This window comes from Gambusia affinis, linkage group LG01, assembly GCF_019740435.1.
Source record: "Gambusia affinis linkage group LG01, SWU_Gaff_1.0, whole genome shotgun sequence".
In the NCBI taxonomy this organism is placed as follows: Eukaryota; Metazoa; Chordata; class Actinopteri; order Cyprinodontiformes; family Poeciliidae; genus Gambusia; species Gambusia affinis.
Genome location: NC_057868.1, coordinates 19,411,278 through 19,432,992, shown reverse-complemented (window position 1 = coordinate 19,432,992; position 21,715 = coordinate 19,411,278). Strand labels below are relative to the sequence as shown.

General features: G+C 40.0%; 1 protein-coding gene and 1 long non-coding RNA gene across 2 annotated transcripts in view; one reads left to right on the top strand and one right to left on the bottom strand.

Annotated features, from left to right (window-relative positions):
* The window catches only part of LOC122827114 (plexin-A1-like), a 164,660-nt gene that overhangs the window by 61,815 nt on the left and 81,130 nt on the right, over positions 1-21,715 (top strand). The window contains exon 4 of the mRNA XM_044109740.1: positions 2,249-2,431. Within this exon, the coding sequence (XP_043965675.1) occupies positions 2,249-2,431 (183 nt within the window). The remainder of the gene's footprint in view (positions 1-2,248; positions 2,432-21,715) is intronic.
* Positions 20,399-20,921, bottom strand: LOC122827245. Its single transcript, XR_006370011.1, has 2 exons — positions 20,750-20,921; positions 20,399-20,648 (listed from the first exon to the last, which is right to left on the bottom strand). It is a non-coding gene; the product is annotated as an uncharacterized LOC122827245 (long non-coding RNA).

The window sequence follows — 21,715 nt, the reverse complement described above, 5'->3', positions numbered from 1 at the left end:
TCAACCATTTATGGTATTATTTTGACAGTCTGGGTACAAAAACAGTTTCCTTCTCATGATCTAAAGGTAAAAGTTTAAACATGTTGCAGACCACACACAGGCTGGACACAGAGAAGATAGCTTTTTTCTGACCCGAGACCTGGGGTCAACCCTCGGGATCCTCTCTGCAGACATGATTGATTGTTGTTCATCTGGTCCTGTCCTGTTTGAGGATGAACCAAACCACAAAGTGACAGATGTGCTCAGGACAGATTCAGTTATGGCAGGAGTCCAAGAGGTGGACATGTTTTTAAACTAATCATTTTAAAGTTTTGGGCTTAATGTACCACATTATTATGCAGTTAAACAGGCCTATCATGTATTTTTCTTTTGCTGTGTTAGTCACTTAAAAGTTGCTTCTCTTGTTGTGGCATACAAATGCCTTTAGCCTTGGGTCTCCATGTTCTTGGTATTTCAGCCCATTAGACTAGAAACATAAAAACCCACCAGACCTTTTTCCAAATCTGATTTATTATATCTTTGACACACAACTGACACTTTCCAGTAACAGTCACCCAACATTCAGCCAATACTCGTTGTACCTCTTGTCTAATTTCAGAGTAACACTTCCCATGTTCTAGTTGCAACGCTGAAAACCAATAAATGAATAAAGAAGAATAAGAAGTAATATTATTATGAATTATTGTCTTGAGTAAAATTTCTTGATACTGTATCCATTGTGTTTAACTTCACTGTATGAAGTAGTAACTAGGCCTGTCACAATAAAAAATTTTTGCTGAGCGATTAATTGTCTCAAAAATTATTGCGATAAACAATAATATTGTTTGAAGACCTTTTTACACTGATTTAATGGAAATGATGTTATAATGCATGTGATTTCCTGCCAAAGATAGATACACTTTATTTTCAAAAGAACAATGAACACTGGAACTGATAAACTAAACTAAACAACCAAAAACCAAAATAAAATGGATTCTCAGTCTCCATTAACAAAAACTGTACTTGAATAAAAACTAAACAATATAACACCAAAGTGGAAATAAATACTGCATTCAACCAAAAGAGTGCAGATTATGAAGTCTGTATACTATTTTGCCCTTCAATAATCACTAGATTTAAATACAGAAGATGGACACATCGACTACCTGATGCAATAGTTCACACTACACAATGTTTTGCCCCGATTTCTGATAAACTTAGAACTTTGGTCGTTCTAAGATTGTCGCCTGCGATTTCATAACCGATCATCCTGTAGTGTGTGGTGTGTTACGGTAGATCGTTGTGGCCACTCCAGTCTAAATCAGAGGTTTTCCCCTTTATTTCTAAGATTAAGAGGAGTAAAAATCAGATGAGTAATTTATTTTGGTCCACTAGAAAAAAATTCAAGTCTGAAGGGGTTAAACAGACATATACAATAAATGTGCCCCCATTTTGATGAGACAGAAACTGTGAATAAATTGTTTTGAAAAAGTCTTGTATTGAATCATTCCATTGCCTTTTTGGTAGTTTAAGTTTAGCAAGCAATAGAACTATAAGGATCTTTAAAAGTTAACATGTAAAAATACTAATTCTACTGTAGAAAATCTTATTCATACACAAAGAACACCAAAAAACTAAAGAGACTTGTCAAATCGATGGTGAGAGGCTGCAGATTATCCCCTTCAGGGATTCAGGGGAACCTCCAGGTCTGCAGGGATGATGCATGATGTCAATGACATGCCTGTTATACACTCACACACACACGCATGCAATTTATGCATAAATCATGTGTGACACATCGGGATCGTAACGAGTATGTACAGGACACTCTGATTATGATATGCTAATTTGACTTATAATTTACTTCCTGTCCTTCCTCCTGACCAGAGAACAGCCCTCCATCTTTGTTCTGATTTGCCTGTTCAAGTTTCCAAAGCAGCCTGAGATTAATTAAATAAATAAATAAATAAATATTACCACAATGTACTTTTACTGCACTCTGGAGGCTGAATGACATAATTATGCTTGATTGCTAACTTCTTAAAATCATTAAGCTTCTTATTATATGAGTAAAGGGAAGTGGTACCCACACTTCCCTTTACCAACTGCTAAAAGATTCATGTTTGTGTTGTTTTTTTCAGCTTATTTCCTTTTAATACTCATAGAATAAAGTTTTCCAGTGAGTCTCAGTAGATGTACACTAACTTTGTGCAGCCTATTGTATGTTTTCTAACTGCTTTGTCTTCCTGTGTGTCCCCTTACACAACAGCCCCTGCAGATAGACGACAATTTCTGCGGCCAGGACTTCAACCAGCCTCTCGGAGGTACAAAAGCCATCGAAGGATTTCCGCTTTACGTGGACAAAGATGATGGCATGACCTCTGTGGCGGCGTACGACTACAGAGGAAACACCGTGGCATTTACCGGCACTCGCAGCGGACACATAAAGAAGGTAAGCATCCAGGAATTTAAGGACTTCCATGTAAGAAGATGAATCCTCCGAAGTGGTAGAACACATCCAGGGAATGCCAGGAACAGCATTGGAGATTTATGACCAAAATGCGTGTCACTGTGGTTTGTGCCGTTAATGGTATTTTACGTTTGTTCCCTCCATAAATGGCTTCTTATCCCCTGTTTTTTTCTGTCATTGAAAGCTTTCGCAGTTGCATATAGACTTGCCAAAAGCACAACAGGCATCTAGCTCTTCAGATGGAAGTTTTCTCCCGCAGAGCAAGGTTGAGTCTCTGTGTGTTTGTCTTTTTTTTTTTTGGGGTGGGGAGAGAGAGATTTGTGGAGTGGAACTCACGCTGCTAGACATACTGGAGCTGTGTGGGTTTTATCTCTGTGAGTGCTGTAGTCACAGAATTTTCAAAAGCCAGGGAGGGTTTTTTTTGTTTTGTTTTGTCTTTTTTCTTTTTTTTAGTGGCTGTAAGGTGGGTTAGATGTCTTTTTTTTATGTGTCTCTTGAGGAGCACAGGTGAGAGAAGCTCATACCTTTTTTTGAGCCTGTTTGTTTGCTTGCTGAAATGAGCTGTCCTCAATCACAGGCAAGCAGCAATTTTTCTCTCATGTTCTGCATACACACAGATCATGTGGTCCCTGTGGGTTTTACAATATGTGTGGGCTTCCTCGAGTGCCAGTGTTGAGTAGACTGCACTGCATTTGTGCCAATCAGATGCTACTTCATCTGAACTCCGACTGAGGAGCGTTATGTTTTATTTCTTTTATTCTTTTTCTCCGTCCTCAGCAGGACACAGCATATAAGTGTCTCTGTGTCAGTAATAGGCAAATTCATTTTTTCAGCATTTACCCTTTAAAAGGTTTCTGACAATGCTCCCCAGAAGGTCTTAGTGCTTGTTCTGGCTGAGATCATTAGTTAATATTCAAGTAGCTCTTATTCAGCTCACAACACATATTCATGCAGATAACTTTGTTGAAATAATAATGTCATTTATTATTGCAGTAATTTTGAACAGTTCGAAAAATCTAACTGTTAATTCAAGGTACATTTTTATTTTCTGCGAAAATCCCATGTTACGAAATAATTGTATTTAGCAAATTTACTGGTGGAAAAAATAGTGCCAGTCTAAATAAAATAAGGATATGGAGATCACCAGTTCTCTATAGTAAACATTAAATGTGTAACAAATGAATAATAAATGATCATTTGCACACTAAAATACATATGTCTAACTTTTCACTGATTTCAAATGAAAGTTTTTCAGGGTGAGATTTTGCTAATGGAATATAAGATACATTTATTTCACGGCTGTAGTATCTACTGTAGTTGTAGATAAAATTTCCTCTGCAGCTTATCGAGAACCTTTTGCAGTTCAGCATTTCAGTCGTCGACTCCTTTCTCGTCGGCTAAAATAACATGCTCACGCAGACGCATGCATGCCATCTTAGCGCAGCTTCCTGTCTCCCAGGTTCTGCCAAGTAGACTGAAACCTGGCCCGCCAGTCCTTGCGGCTGACCCCTGGACCATGTCTGTGGCTCGCGTGCGCGCAGACACATGATTTGTGTGTCTGTCGAGAGCAAGGGGGTCAGCAGATCCTGGATGATATCCCGCCCATCGGAATCCCATTTCCCTTCTGCCGGCACATCTTCCCTGCGCTTCGGGAGACGGGAGAGGGAGGAAGGTGAACGGTGAGGTGGAGGCGGCCGGTGTGCTCGCTACAAATCAATGAGGTGCTGCAGTGGAATGCAGTTGTCTGTATGAGCTGGAGGAACGGCAAAATGGCAATTACTATAAATCAACTGCAGTTTCAGCTACAAGCACTTTGTTAAGCTCTTCCATTTCTTGTTGCCATGATTAGTTCTGCTTTAAATGAGGTTCTCTGAAATTGATTGGACAAGAATTAAATGCCTCCAACTTGCTTTGGATAAAACAAAGTTTTGGAGTGGGTGGGGGTGGAGGGGGAGAGGGAACCAAAAATGGAAGGAAACTGGGATTAGAAAGAATAAAGTGAAGCTGAAGCACATGGTTACAGGCGGTGGAGTTTTATTACTACTCATTAGAAGTTAAACTGTGCTCCTGGCCTAATGAAATGTAAAGCTGCATTGTATTGATGTCGAGACACACACTCACACTCACACACACTCTGATACTCGTTAGGATTCCTGCAATGGGACTATTGCAAACTGTGTGTTTACTTGCACAGACACGTCTCGCCTGCTAGACTCTCTGTATTGATTGATCTATGAATATATAATCACTAATGTCGAGCTTAAATCCACGCAGTCCATTGGAAAAGTGTAGGTTTCTTCGTCTGGCTGGGTGTGTGTGCGTGTGTGTGTGTGTGCATGTGTGTTAGGATGAGAGCTCTGCTAGAAGATATTGTAAATCTGGACAGGGTGACGAATCCCAATGTCATGACTGACTAAGCACATGGCATATACAGTAGGAGGAGAACACAGCATAACATCTCCATTACTGCTGGGCTAATGGCTTTCTTTCTCTAGAAGTTTGGACAGAGCTAACATCATGTTATTAGAGGCTGTTCTCCAGTTTTCACTATATGAAATAAGAATTGTGATAAAGTCTTGTTATGCTGAAGGACAGTTAGCTCAGATGTCGTTGCAATTTCTATCTAGACGTTCTCAGCCATTTGACAGTGTTGTGGTATTAAGTGAAGAATTGTAAAAAAACAAATGTCCATAATTCCTCATCTCATCGGATGGACATTCCATATTCATGTCGCCTGTGGAAACAAAAGCAGGACAGTGGAAGCTGATTTCTTTGAGCAAAATATCAACATTGCAATCTGAGAACATTTCTGTTTAAAATATGGTCACAAACCTCTGACTGATCGGTTTCACGTAGAAACCAATAAAAGATGCAAATAAACAAATAATTCTCTTCCTTTTTTAATAAGACAATAAACATTGTATTCCCTAAAATGCAACAAAGCAATTTTTAGTAAATCTGAACCAGGTGGAATTAAACCTACTAGAGTTGGGGAGTTTTGGTTAAAACCCGTTTTCTAAGATTTTTTTTTTATTTTTTTTATCTTAAATGCAAAATGTATATGTATTTTCTACACTTTTGGCTTAAACTACTGCTCTGATTTTTTTTTTTAACAAAATGGCCTTTTTTTAGTCTGTGTATTATAATTAAAGATTAATCAATTAGTAAAATAGTTGTCGATTTGTCAACTAATCCAGTTAATCTGTGATTAATCAGATTAATTGGGATTAATAGTTTCAGCCTTAATCTCTTCATAATGGTTTTATATACAGTGTTGAAAAAAATCGTAAGGAGGCAGAAACATGTAATTGCAGTGTCTGGACTCTAATGAAATGTGAAGTAAAACTCATATACAGCATGCATCTTGGACCTCAAGTAGCAATATGTATAATATGAGACATGGTGTGTAATATGTAATTTGCTTTGAGCTCTTGGGTGTAACATTCACCAATGTACAGAAGGTTATTGTATGTTGGTTCTGATTATGGAAGCCTCTCTATTTTCATACGATGTCTGCCAGAACTATCCAGAGTACGCTGTTATTATGTCTTTGTACTTCAAAGTCACATAATGAAATTTTTCTTCAGGAGGTCACAGTGCTGTTCTTTGTCAGCTGACATGGTGAACATTGTTGAACCGACACTTTGACAGTATAAAATTCACTGTAGACCGTCTTCTTACCCGATTGCCAGAAACGTCCCAAAAATCCAACGTTAAAATCTGGAAATCCTTTTGTTCCCCTCATTTCGTCTCGTCTTTTGTCTACCTGGGAGAACAAGGTACTCCCGCCGCATCAGGAGAGATGAAAAGAAACACTCAACAGCCTGAAGTGTTTCCAGACTTTAGAAGCAAAAGAAAAGGGATAAGCAGGACAGATGGAAAGAAAGAGGGGGGGAAAGGGGAGACTTACTCTTGGCAGTGTACAGGTGTGTGTGTGTGTGTGGGCGTGCATGCGTATGTGTGTGGTGGGTGAAATAGAGGTATGGTTTCATGTCATTTCATCATTTCCCTGCTAGCAGTAAATCCAATTACTTTTCCTTCTCCTTTCTATCTTGTAAGATAGGCTGAGTGACAGGACTGATTGGAGTACAGCGCTGCTGAGGTAACCGTGCCAACTAGTTGACTGACACAACACTGGCACTTAACTGGCTTCATACAAAGAGACAGGAGAGCCCGGTTAGACTGGAGGCTGTCTATGAGCTGTTGAGGGGAACCACAGGGTCACTCATCCCTCCTAAAGATGATCTAATTCCCTCTTTGGCAACAGACTCAACATATGTTGTGTTTTGCTTTAGCATGATAGCACTGAATTGCTCCACTGTGTGTTATCATGTCCTCCCTGTTTCAACTCGGCATTCCTTACTAACTACTCTCCAATCCCTGAATCGTAGTTAGACTTTAGAACCAGGGAGGGTATTGAGTGACAATGGCACTTTAGTCTTTTAAACTCTGGTGTTCATTTCACCTGTTTGTGTCTCTCTGTGTATGTTTCCACTGCACTTGTATTTATTTGAGTGTAACTTTACAATTTACACCTCAGAAGACTTGTTTTATCTACTGTTCTTAGTTCTGTAAAGTATTTTATGTTCTCAAAGCAATCTTAATATTAATGCAATTCCTTGTAGCTGCATTTACTCCAGGTTCACTGAAAATAGTAATAATATCTCAATACACACTTAAGGAAGTGGTTGTAACTGAACTGAAGGGAAGAATCTAACATTTTGTTTCTAACTTTATCATTGTGTTTTATCAAAGTGATTATTAAAGGTCATGGAGGTGAAACAATGTTTTGACCAAGGTTAGGATTAAACATTCTAAGTTTAGCACTAATATATCAGAACAGGGAAGGTTCAGAGGCAGGGAGGAATCTAAGCAGTGTCTGTATCGACTCCTCACATCCCAGTGAATGAGATTTCCCTGGATCCTTTCCTAGAGTTTGAGACGGCCATGGATCTATCGGGCTCCGCGAGCACAGCAGTAAAACTTACTGTCAGAATGATTAAGGCTAATCAGGAAACATGGGAAGGGAGGTAATTTAGCATGTGAATGCTAATTAGTGCTAGCATTTAGACTGGCAGACGATGATTGAAGCTGCGCATCGGCTGCCTGTGCTGGTTATATGGCAGAAAAATACCCAGCAGTCTGTCGGGTGGGGGGAATGATTGATAATCTTTGCGTCGAGCTGCTGCTTGTTTCCCTGTTTATGTGTAAATGAGTGTGAAATATTGTTTCACTTGCCCTCCGATGTTAACTCGTAATGCGCAGATGAGCTCAACACCTGAACACTCTAATTCCATCCCCATCCCATTAGCTAGAACTTAGTGAAATAATGTCCAATTTGTTTCCAATAACGCTCAGCAGGCGTCTCGAAAAGCTCCTTTTCATATTCACACGTTTTTCCATCTCCTGCTCAAAAAGATATTAGCAGATATTAGTGCTTCTGAAATTACAGTTTGTAGCTGCTGTGATGTGCATGAATATATATGACGAGTGTGAGGGAATGGCTGCTTTAGAGCTGCTGTGTTATAGCCTCTATAAATGCATGTGTTTGAAGCTGCTATAAGAGCCTTTTGAGTGCAGACCAGTGTGTAAATCCTACAGAGGTAAAATTACTGCTTTAAGCGGTGCTGGTGTTTGAGTGAATTATTAGCCTGCTCTCTCCCCTACTACTCGTCTGCTCTCCTTGTCTTTGAGCCTTACAGTTTTCATGTCTGCGACGACTCTCCGCTTCCCAACACTCATATGTCACCTTCAGCTCCCTCTCTCTCCTGGGTTACTTGGGTTTGATGCCTACAAATCTGCCTCCCTAGAGACTTTCTCGCCTCATTTATGAGAGAGTCAGTGTGTGTGGCAAACTGTCCTTCTCTTTTGAACTGAGTTTCTGAATCTTGTCCATCCATTAGAACATTACGGCACATCAACCTGCTGAAAAAAAGTGATTTTATGCTTTTTGTGAACCCAAGTGAGATAAACTGGTACTGGAAATAATATGAAAGGAAAAAGGAACTATATATGATAAGGGTACATAGTAGGATGCTTTGTTAATAGTTCAAACACAATATATTAATACAAACAGTTTAAACATCTTAGCGCTAATGAAGAAGTGAATGACTGAGGGTCATTGCGCGTAACAGAAACCCTGTAAATTCTAGACACTAACAGGAACCATTTGCACAAAAATCTGTGAGGGACGGCGGAGTCCCTGTTTGAAATTCCATGAAACAGTACACCGAGGCTGTTTACATCGTTTTAAACTGTGTGATTGTGAGCGTGAGTGGGAATAAAAATAGCAATAGGTATTTTGTTCCATATAACACAGTAGGAGTGTAACAGGTAAACCTTTTATGGATGCAAACTCAACTAAAACCAACCTGTTTATGATTGTATTTGAAACGTAATTAATTACAAATTTACTGATGGAACTTGACTTATTGTCGTCTTTTGATTATTGATTCTATGTTTTATTGTGTTTCTATGTTTGATATGATGTAAAGCACTTTGAAATGCCTCGATGCTGAAATGTGCTATGCTAATAAAATTTTATTTGATAATGTCATCTTTGGGTGTATCCAATTAGTGCTTAGGAAACAAAATGACACCACTGGATTGGCTGCTTTGTAAATGCCAGCTAATAGCATGTCAAGTAGCATTGTGGCTAGGTATTTCTGCTTCCCAAGTTATTTGTAAGCCACGCCCCTTTAATAATCAGTCAAGTGACTGATTATTAAATCAGTCACTTAAGGGTCCCATCTTTCAAGATGGGACCCTCATTGTGTCCCATCTTGATGGGGGACAATATCGCCTTACGAAGTGAAACGACAAAGGCTGTGGCCTGTTTTGTAATTTGAAATGGACTAATGATGGATTGAGACAAGGTGTTATTTTATGGAAACTAGATCATAATATTATGATTTTTTTTTTTTTTTGTTAGGAAAATACGTTTTACAAATTGCATTATAAAGAATCTGTCAAGGTATCCTCACAGATGTAAATAACTCTTGACCTTAAAAAACTTTTTGTACAATTACTGACATCTGGGGATGTTTTTCAATATTTTTGGTATATATTGTGATAACTACAAAAGTGACATTAAAAAAAAGCACAAATTCTTGGTAGACTGTGTTTGCACTGCATGTATGCAGTCAAAGATCCCACAAACACTAAAATAAAAAGTGATTATTTTCATACAGCTCCTACATTGAATACATTTTTCTTTTTTTTTAATTTATTGATATTTATCGTTGCTTTCATGGAATAAGCTCTGGGGAACTTAATTAAAGTAGCAATTTCAACAATATTGTCATTAACTGGAATTCATTTTGTTTTGATTAAATTACAATTCTTATTACAATACGTTTTTCACCATAACATTAAAATAATTGCCAATACCTATTGAAATTACATGTCAAAACTATTTTTTTGTGCAAAATCAAGTCTATTTTGTGCTGTGATCATGACACTCTCCTGTCAGAGATGTTCTCTAAAGACCCAAGGTGACAGTATTCCTCAAGGTGACAGATTGCCAGATTTCTAATAAACTGGATTGTGATATATTAAGCGAGTAAAGCAATAGTCAGAATTGTTTGTGTAAAGATTCTACTTGACTGTATAATATGATGGTGGTGACCTAACTTATTATCATTTTAGCAGAAAAATGTGCAATGAAAAGTACACTGGATAAAATTACAAATAAGGCAACAAGGGATTTTATCTTTGTATAGCCATCACAAAGTACATTGATAGTTGCCTGTATTTAAATTTCTTGGCAGGATAACTTTGATACAAGAAGACGTATACAACAAAGATGTTGTGATGGCGTAAAATAGTCTGATGCAGAAACAAGCTGCCCTCCGAGGTGGTGGCTGATATAAAACTGGCCTCATCACTTATTAGAGGCAGCTGTGTCTAATTTGCCATTGTGGTCATGGGTTCTATTCCCATGTGGGCTATCACTTCATGTGTATTATTACCCCCCGTCCTTGAGCAGGGCATTATCCCGGCTGTCCCTCTGGACGAACACGGCTCAGTATTAATGGACGGGCGATGTGCGTGGAAACCTAGATGGATATATTAGTGAGCTAATGAATCTTTGATAAGTGGGAAAGCTTTGCGTATGTCAAGAGACGAGCGGAAAGATCACAGCTAAGCCCATCAGCTGAAAGATGGCTTTAATTCGCACAAAACCCTTGAAGTCTTTGACATTGGCAGCGCCATTGTCGGGCAGAGTGATGTGGAGAAAAGAGAACGAATTTTACTCAGATGAATGAAAATGTAGGAGTTTATGAGTCATTATCAACAGAGTAGATTTCCTTTTCAATGTGCTTTCCTAAAAGTAGAGGTTAAACACTAATATGGCTCTGAAAAATAAACACTTCAACCGCCAAACTGGGTGTATCCCTTCTTGGATTGGTTTGGATTTCTAACCTTTATTCCATTTTCCATCATGTTAATCCACCACACAGGCTTCCAGGAAGAGCTTCTCTAATCATGAAGTCATTCACATGTAGCTGCTGGATGAATGCCGCGATTCTGTGGAGGAAGGTCTCAAACACTGAAGGGATAGTGTAAAAAAAACCCCTAGAGTTAGCCTCTCGACCCAAGAAATCCAGGCCCTCTAACCCCAAGCGGTCTTGAGGCAGAGTCACAGCGTCCCAAGATCAGGTTATGCGAGGTCACAGATCCAGACAAACAGAGACACACACACACACACACACACACACACACACATCATTTGGAAGTTCAGCAGTAGCCAGCACCATGGCCAGACAGCTGTTGTCGCTGACGACCAGCGTCAGGTGCCAGTGGCCCGTTTCAAGCTGGCTAACCTCCCCACATCCCATGTGTCTTGCACAGATACAGGGGTGGGATGATGGGAGGACATGTGTCCCCCCGTCTCTGGCGGGCATCTGGAGAACAACTGGCACGTCGGGGCTGCGCTTGAGCACATTGGATTTGTGTCAACCAAAAGATGCGAGTCACCAAATGTGTGTAGGACGCTTAAATTTAGCATTTAACAAAGTCTGCTCCCTTGAATTATGTGTGTTTCAGTTTTAATTACATGGCTGGGGATAGATTGTGATGTTTGGCTGAAATATACGTGTGTGCTTGTCTCCATTATGCTAATATGGCTCAGATGTATGGCAAAATGGAGCCTGCGTGGATATGTATGTAGGGGTGTACACGTGATTAAAGGGACGGATTCTTTCAGTGTGTGAGGTGGAGGTGTGTGTTTGCCACTCTTAGAGGTATAAATCCTTAGATTATAGGGAATGCCCCCCTCTCTGCAGGATGTTGGTATGTGGGATCACTGTGATTCGTGTGTGCCGTGTTTAGTGTAGGAAGTAATGTGCGTTTACATACTACAGCAGCTGTGCTTTCTTCATGCAGACTCGGAGAGGCCCACCTGATGCCAGGGCAGCTGCTGCACAAACAGCCCCTCTGCACTCATGCACACAAACAGTGCCAGGAGAGATTTTTTTTTTCTTTTTTGGGAGGGTACAAGTGTGTGTTTGCTGCAAAGAGGAAGAGAAAGGGGCAGCTGCAGTGTAAAGCCTTCATCAACTGTTCCTCTAGACTGCCCCATCTGTCCAGACATTAATACACACACTCACTCTCATACACTAATACGTACACACGGGTCCGTCTGTTGTCTTATCAGTCACACATGGCGCACTTCACACTCAATGGGCCCTGTCACGACAAAGATGCGTATTCTCTGATGTCCTGTGTGAGGAAAATCTGTGTGTCAACTCCGTCTGACACCATGAAACACCATTTGGGGCGTTTTTGGTTTATATGGAAGCAGCATCCACCCACCCATCCATCCATCCGTGGGACAGTTACTAGAGCTGAGGCAAAAGTACAGAGGAAACTGTATAGCAAGCTGTTTCAGCATTAACTTAACAATAGCTATGCATTTATGGTGCTACTAGTTGACAGGTACGGCCAAACAGGTAATCATTTACTAAGAATTCTAGATCTCCTACTAGTCAATCACTAGTCAACCCATGGATTCATGAGGATCAGAAAATGCAACTGCCTGCAAATTAGCTGAAATTCATGAATACCCAAGATCACTTAGAAAAACCTATTTTAATTGTTCAATTCCCAAATGTACTTTAATGTGCATTAATATGAACAGTAGAAACCATCAGGTGCTACTGGACAAGCTAACATCTACGGTCCTTATTTTTAATTAAGGAATCCCTTGTTCAGTGATCTATTTAGATTTTTAGCTGCTCTAGTGAAGCATTTGGAACATAACAACTTAAACCACTCATCTGTAATTCAGAAAAGTATCTTTATCTTGTACCAGTTAGTTAGTTAGTTTGATTTATTTATTTTTTTAACTCTTGGTGAATTAGTGACAGTATAAAAATAATCAAGTTATTTTACTAACTAATTAACATGCTAGGCTAGAAATCATTTCATTTTCAGTTGTAAGCACTTTGTACTATTTAAGTTCTACTTGTCAATTTCTATTTAGACTAATGGCTGTATTTCAAATTACATAATAAACCACAATTTGGTGATTGGTCTAGTTTATCAAAATGAATTCATGTCATTTTCTGATGATACTTTTAGCTAATATATAAATTTTGTACTCTATTTACCCAGACAAAGATGGATGATTTGACTCAAAGTCTATCTCTACTTTGTGCTTTCTTCCCCCACTCATTGTCATAACCTTAATACCTCTTAATGTGTTTTTGTCCAACTTCATGTCAGCTCGCCAGCCATGCACAAGGTCGTCTTGTGGCTCAGCCGTCGTATTCTAATGACGAAGAGATGCAGACGGAGACCCTGAAAGCTGCTTTGAGGTTAAGGAGACGTAATGAAATGGATCGTAAGAAGGTTGACACGGAGAGACAGTGTGTGTCTCTGTGAGTGAGAGCATTGTCCCTGATGATGTTTATAATATTGATTGCCTGCTCTCAAGAAACTGCCTGATTTTTGATTTGGGCACTTCTGAGCATTGTGATTGCAGTGCGAACATCTAATGCCTTGAGTGGCCTCTGCAATCAAGGACAATGACCCTTAACTCCATGCATCCCCTCTCTTGCCCACACACTGGCTCTTTTTCGCAGGCGGTCTGTCTCACACAGACCTGTGTCTGTATTATTGAACTTTTATTAATGTAGGTTTTTAGGAAGTCAACAAGGGCAGAGAAAACTAGACTTTTCTCCTTCTCCCTTTGGCTGGACTTCAACAAGCTACTGACATTAGAAAATGACACTTTCTTAGAAAAAGCTACTTTCTTTGTATGACAGCCTTTTTTGTTTTTAACTAATCCTTATTTGGATTGAATATGTTTTACAGCTTGCTGTGTTGGATCTCTAAGGGCCATGATATGCTGTCTTCACGGTGCAAATTAGATGTGTAAATTTCCAACGCTGTTAAACAAATTTGCCATGAAATGAACCTCCCAGCTGCCCTTTATATGAAAGCCACTCAAGTAAAGTGGGGAGAAAAGCAAATATTTTAATAAATTCATTTTACAGTTTTTCTTTAGATCTTCTTTCAGTGTTTCAGGTTAACCTTTTGAACTTTTGCCTTACATTGTACTTTAGCTACTTAACAATAGCAAACCTAATTTGCTGTATTTTGAAAAATTTACGTCGGACTATATTTTTTATATTTTGCAAAGTACAAGGATAAAACCAGCCATTTCACTCATGAATCCATAAATAATAATAAAAAAAACAGGTAACAGTAAATAAGACTAATATCTGGTTTCTTGATGGTGACTGAGTCCTCCTCTAAATATGGTACATAGTGTGAGAATTTTACATGCAGTGTTTTTCAAGGGTTATTATAACTGTATTGGTTGATGCAGAACCCTGTAGCAACATTTTCTCAAGTCTAAAGTAAAGACTTCAGGTTATGAAGCAAAAGAATGACAATTTGAAGTTTCATTAACTGGAGCTTCAGTGAAAGATTCAAATCAAAACACAGGATAAACCTGCTAACATTAACTTAGTAGTTCAAAAACTGCCTCACATGAAACCTGCCAGCAGAAACAAGATTTTAGTTTTTGCAAGACTGTAGCTGACTGGGCTGAGTCACATTACCTTTAAGAACAAAAGGCTGTTGGGTCCTGATGAAAAGTTGCTGTTTAGAAATATGTATGCCATACCTCACTGTTTAGTGAGGGAGGCATGTAAATATTGTTGAAATGTATTGGATGATTTTATATACACATAGGAAAACCATATCCTATATACATATTAAATTCCTGGCCCACTCATATTCAGAAGTCTCCATATTATTGCATAAACCTCTGCAGATTATTTAGAGAAAGTCTACCTCCCTAATTCCAGCTTACATGCTGGTTGTCTTGTTGCATTGCCTAACTGTTATACCATTTTTATTTATTTATTTATTTATTTGGTGACTAAATGGAATCACATTTGATGGGTAAACAATACAAAGAACACATCAGCGTGTCATCGTCATCACAGTTTTTGTGAAGTCATGTTGGAGCAAACCATTCCAGGCCTTTCTGCGTCTAACATTCCCTGTTCCTGAGTTGGTTTTCTCTGACATCCACTGCTGATAAAACTGGTGGCGCCTCATGGTGTCATCATTCTGTGACTTGTTATTTACTTGTCTTCCTTCTCCTTCATTTTCTCCCACTCTTTATTGCGTCATTTTTGCTGTTCTCCTCATACTGTGTAAACTGATCACACACATGATCTTTGTACAAGTGAAAATGTTTTAAGTTAGATGCTTTTGTTATTATTTTGCAAATAACTTTGTGTTTCTTAACTGGGGGTTTACATGTGTATTAGGTGGACAGACAGGCAAACAGATGAGCAACCGGAGAGGAAATATATCCACGCTGATAGCAGTATAAAAAGGGAAGGACAAAGACCTGATGTTATTCAGCCATCTGGTGTGTGTGGGGGTGTGTGGGGGTGAATCTATATGTGTGTTCTTACCTCTATTGTATCTGTATACTGTAGAGAGAATGACTTAGATTACCAAGACTGATATCAAAGTCACACTCTAGGACACACTCCAACTGCCAGCAATTGGTGCACACACGCACACACACGCACACAGCCCACACACCCTCACACACCCACGCGCAGCTACAGTCTCTGCAGCCCTTTGGTTTTCCCTGGGAAGCATACAAAGCACTCAGCTGCTGTGTGTGTGTGAAGGTTTCCCCTCTAATTGAAGTGTACAGTGACTTGGCAGGCTGCCTGATGTTAGGAGTCATATGGAGGGACAATAGAAGAAAGGAAGAGTGCACAGAGAAGGGGGCATAAAAAAGGAGGGATGAGACAGAGAGAAAACTGATGGGAGAACAGAAAAAGATGTAAAGGACGAGTGGAGGAGGATGGAGAATGAAAAATCCAGTGATGCTTGAAAATGTATTTGTAAACGGCTCTGTTATCTGATTCTAATGGACAAAATTAAACACTCACGAAGATATACGGCTGTTGTAGGCTCTGTCCGAGTAAATGCAATAGAGCTGTTTGTATAATAAAGTTGTGATGATGTGGTTTTTCTTGAATTCAAACCACAGAAGTTTATTATCATGCTGTTCCTGCAGCTTAAAGTCCTTTAATGAGATGTAGTTTTCTTAGTCATGTGGAGTAAAACTCTTCTTCCCCACCTGTTGCTGTGAGTTTTCAGTCAGCTGTGTATCATAAACAAATAACAGGTTTTCCTGATTATCTTTTCCGGTTGTCATAGAAGCTTAAAACGCAGGATGTTTCACAAAGAACACAAATAATTGAAGCTTTTCAATGAGATAAAATCACTCATAACCTTTTATACAGGAAACCCAAAAGTCATGCTGTGTGCAGATCCTACTGTATGCAGGTGTACTGTAAAGCAACACTCTTCGGTACGGATGCTACTACAAAGTCAAGACTCGAAGCTAGCAGATTTTGCTATCAGTTAGGGTTTTAAGGACAAAATAAGGGGAAGAGAAACCAAAAGATCTGCAAGGGATTGAGCGAGACCAAGACTTTTCATAAACAACAGAAAGGTTGGTTATTTAGCTGCACAATGTGCTAAGTTTTATCCATTTGAGATTCAAAATTCTATCTATGATGGAACGTGGACATCTCAGAAGACAGGTTTGAAATGTAAGCTACACAACCATTTAGCTTTTGTTTCAAGTACTGGAAAAACCATGTTTTACAGTGACTGCTCTCACACACAGTGTGACGTCACCTCCACTCCTATGAAATAATAAATCAGTAATGGCTGCTCTTTGTGAAAAGGCTAAAGCAATATATTTTCAACAATATGTATATATCTTCTAAAAAGATACTGCATATAAAATCCAGTCACATTACAAACAATCTGTTTTTTAGGTATTGAAAAATAGAACTGTGTCATTCCATACTTGTATATACTGCAGCTGCACTATTACATTTAAATATTTAGATATTTGTTGATTTTCTTAAGGAAAAACAAAAAAGTAATAATCCTCAAAATACTCTGTTGGTTTTTATCAACATCATGAAATCATTCTGACAATAAATCACAATTCTTATCACTATTTAAAAAATCTCAATAGTTATAAAGAATGCAAAACCATGTATCCCTGGGTGCACATTTAAATCTAATGTAACATTTGCAGTAAAATAATCTTGTGTGAAAACATCAATAGTACTGTAATGATGTCTTCACTCTGCACCGCTGCTCTATCCATTCTAATAATACTTTGCCCCTTTATTGACCAAGCTTGAAACCCATGTAGTCTCAGTCACACTTTTCCTGTGGCGCCAAGATGTCCTTTGTAAAATGCACCCACTAATTAACAGCCTTATCTGAAAAAGCAAAAGACGTAGTCTTCTGTATTCTTCTTCTATTTCTTATTCATTTGCAGCAGTTCACCAGTGTTTGTTGTGCATGTCAAGTATTGAAGTACATTATTTTTTAAGAGAGATATCTCAATATTAATGTATGCTAAGCTAAGACATTTGAGACCTAATTTAAGATAAATATCTCCCATATTGTGATATACCGTACTTATTTTTATCTGCTGCTATGTTCAATAATGGAAACCCAGGAAGAGAACAAAAGTGAGCAGCCGTGGTTACAGCTGTACAGCACTGATGTAGAACGATCAACTGATGAGCCAGAGTGCCGAGGTTAATCCATCAGATTACAGCAGATTACAATGCATGAGGGATGTCTGAATGGAAGATTAGAACAGAGAGATGATGGACGGAATAATTGGATGGATGGACTGTGGAGAGAGATAGACGGTGAAGGTAATGTGATAAATATTAGGAGCTTGCTATCTTCCTCGGTTGAAACGTTGGAGTTGTGCTACTTTGCATATATATTCTAGTTCTAGTTTAGATTGGATATAGGGTTTTTGTTGTTGTATTTAAAATGCATTTCCATTAGCTAGATTAGAGTAAATAAGTAATCCCAGTGAGCATGCAATAAGCCATTTAGTGAGTCACCCAAATCTCCAAAAAACAGGGAGTTTACTCAAGATGCTTCCCTAATGCACAATGAATGAAGAAAAAGAACAGATGTAGAAAGAAAGAAAGAAATTGAAATACAATGTAGCTGCACTTGGTGACTTGCCTTGAAAACAGGCAGGGAAAACGGATAAAAACAAGTTTTTCTCAAGAGTTAGGAGTGTCTTCCACTGGAACTAAGGGACCTGGATCAGGCCAATACCATAATTACCTCTACACCCAAGTTTAGACTTGGCTCAGTCCAGTTAGACACACTACTGCATCCAACTCTTTCCATGTACACACACGACCACAAAAGGTGTGCTTTTTGCACTTTATTATTTGCTGTTTTGTGGAGCATACCAAATTGTGGTTACTTTAGTTATTGCCAATTGTATTAATATTGTCATATTACAGCACTAGGTTAACACTAGCTGTGTTGAGTTTGCTTTAATCAAACTCCAGTTTGTTAGCCTAGAAAGTGTAGTTTGCTTGGGGGAAAGTGTGAATGTACAATCAAATTCTGATGCAGACAAAAAAGCGAACTCTGGTCAGCCGAACTAAGTCTCAGTTTGGTTGAAGTGAACTCTGGGACAGTTCGAATGCATGTGATTGGAGACCTCTCCAAAAGCAGGAAGTGCACTACGGTGCAGGGCCTTCTGGGTAATTGCAACCACAGTGTTCCTTCAATTCACCTCCTTCACAAGCGAGGAGGTGAATGGGTTTCTTCAAACAGTCTGGGTCATGTGACACAATGTAATGTGAAAAAGAACAGTTGGAAATGTAAAGAATGTTGCAATTGTGATCCCACAGTTGCAACATTTATTCACACCTGATTGCCCAGCAGACTATCAGGTGTGAATAAATGTTGCAATTGTGGGAAACACTCTACTTCACTAGTTCACTGTAGAATATTTAATGGTGATGAAATGTCACAATCAGACTGATGGCATCAGATCATAACCCTCAACTTCGCCGAGCTCCTGAGAGTGACCTGTTCTTTCACAAGTGTTTATGGCAGCAGTCTGCATGTTAGGTGCTGCGCTTTTATTCACCTGAGGCAACGGAAGTGTTTGGAACACCTGAATGCAGTGATGAGGAGGGGCGAGTGAGTCCTTTTGGCAACATGGTGTGTATTAATAGGGTATTTCATCATATTTCCATTAAACATTCTCTTCCTGTGTCTTTCTTTCTCTGGTCTTTCTCTGGTCTCTACACCCAGTAGCGACCCTAATTTCTAATTTCACCTGCCGGTACTACATCTAGTTTACATTTCAGATCACATAGCCAAAAAGGAAAAACAGAAAGCATGAGGCAATGATGGAGTTAGTCACGTTGACTGATCAAAAGAGGTGGAGGAGGGAACAGAGAAAAGGGAAGGGAGGGGGACTGGAGGAGAGAGGCCTCTCCACATCCTCCTATATCTGTCCAAACAGCTTTCATGCCAGCTAAGAGTCTTGCCATTTCGGGGTTTTTTCCGCCTCTCTCCTTCCTTTTTTGTTGTCCTCTCCCTGCCAGATTGCTGACAGAATTTGGAAACAGGGATTAGAGAGGACAGATGCATGGAGATGGACAGATAACAGCTTTTGGAACACGATCGGCGTGAAAACTTTAGGAGGAGTTGTTGCAGCTCGGATGTTTGTGCAGCGTTCAGGTCTATGGAGTGTTTGGTATAATAATTATAGTAGGCCAACCTAGGTGTTTGTGACAGTGTTTGTGACTGTTTTGATCTAACTGGCATTAACCTGCTGCTCCTAGAACCGATTCCACCCCCTGTAGTATCACAAGCTTAGGATCTGCCCACATTTTGGTGGAAGCGAATTAGTCCGGTTGAGTGCACTGTTTCTGGACGATAAGGTCCAGTTACCAATGGTGATAAGGTCTGGCTTGCTGCCGTTTTTCCTTTGGCAGGAAGGAGGCGGATAGGGACGATGTTGGAGTTCTATGCCGGCCAATCAAGTATGTCCTCACTAAACAGGAAGGAAAGTCGAAGTTTTGGAGGCACAAACTGGCGAATTGACTTGAATGTGTCATGAAACTGCAGTGTGAGGTGGTAAGGCAGATGCAGTGGAGCCAGTTGCTGAGAGAAATGATGACGGTTTAATGGTGAAGAATTCACAAATAACCTCAAAGTCCAGGCAGCACAGCTTGAGAGGAAAGGCTAAGGCTCACCACTGGTAGCACTGGTAATTAAAAACAAGATGCAACAGGAACGAGACAGAATCAACAAGCACCTGACAAAGACACAGAAACATATGTGGCATTAAATACACAGAGGGTAATACGGAACCAGACACACCTGGGAACAATCAACAGGACAACACAGAAACTCAAAAGACTCAGGAACCTAAAATAAACACAGTGCCATGTTCGGCTCTAATCTTCTGACCCACATGCAGACTCAACAAGTCCAAGTAAGAAGAAGGGAATTTATTAACAAATGATCGGATAACAAAGACAGGTCCACGTAGGCCGTCGCGATTTGACAGCTATAACAGAGCGGTGTTACTGGTGGTCTGGGGTGAGTGCTCCTTAAGCAAATAGAAGCGGCTTACTTGTAAGGCGGTTCAGGTGAACCGTAGGGGGAAGGTTGTCCTGGATCCCGTGTGGAGTTTTGGTGGGGATAAGTGGGCCGAAGGTCCAGATAGAGTCTAATGATGACTGGGAATGGGCGGAGCAGGCAGGCAGGTTCCTTGCAGGAAAGAGACTCGGTAGGAGGAAACAGAGGGATCACTCCAACTAGGAAATCTCCTTGATGAAACCTGGACAGAGCAACACAAGGCTGAGAGACTAAGATAACAAGCTCAAAGACTAAACATCAGCTAAACTAGCAGACAACGAGAGAGAGCCTGAGAGAGACTACCGGTAGCGTTAATCCTCCAGCAGTGGTTGACGGATCTGCATCTCCTTTGTTTCCACACCCTGATGAGGCTGATGATCTCCACGTGCGTCGACTGCCCTGGCTCCTCACCAAGATCCTCGCTAGAGAAGATGCGTTACTCTCTCACTCACACACACACACACACACACACAGGATCCTGACACACAGCCTCTTTAAACACAGATTGACTCTGATTTCACATATAGAGGGGAAATAAATGTAGCTAAAACAGAAAGAAGTGGAATTTGGAAAAAATTATATATATATATATATATATATATATATATATATATATATATATATATATATTTATATATATAAAAAAAAAAAAATTTCCCTTCTCACCCACCGTGGGTGGTGATTCTTCTTCCTCTTAGCTCGGGTCCTCTACCAGAGGCCTGGGAGCTTGAGGGTTCTGCGCAGTATCTTGGCTGTGCCTAGGACTGCACATTTCTGGACTGAGATGTCTGATGTTGTTCCTGGGATCTGTTGTAGCCACTGTTCCAGTTTGGGGGTGACTGCCCCGAGGGTCCCGATGACCACAGGCACCACTGTGGTCTTCACCTTCCAGGCCCTCTCCAGTTCCTCCCTTAGGCCCTGGTATTTCTCTAGTTTCTCGTGCTCCTTTTTCCTGATGTTGCAGTCACTTGGTATTGCCACATCCACCACAATGCTTTCCTCTGTTGTTTATCCATCACGACTATGTCTGGTTGGTTCGCCCTCACCATTTTGTCTGTCTGGATCTGGAAGTCCCACAGGATCTTAGCTCGGTCATTCTCCACTACCTTCGGGGGTGTTTCCCACTTTGATCTTGGGGGTTCCAGTCCATATTCTGCACAGATGTTTCTGTACACTATGCCTGCCACTTGGTTGTGTCGTTCCATGTACTCTTTCCCTGCCAGTACCTTGCACCCTGCTGTTATGTGTTGGACTGTCTCAGGGGCCTCC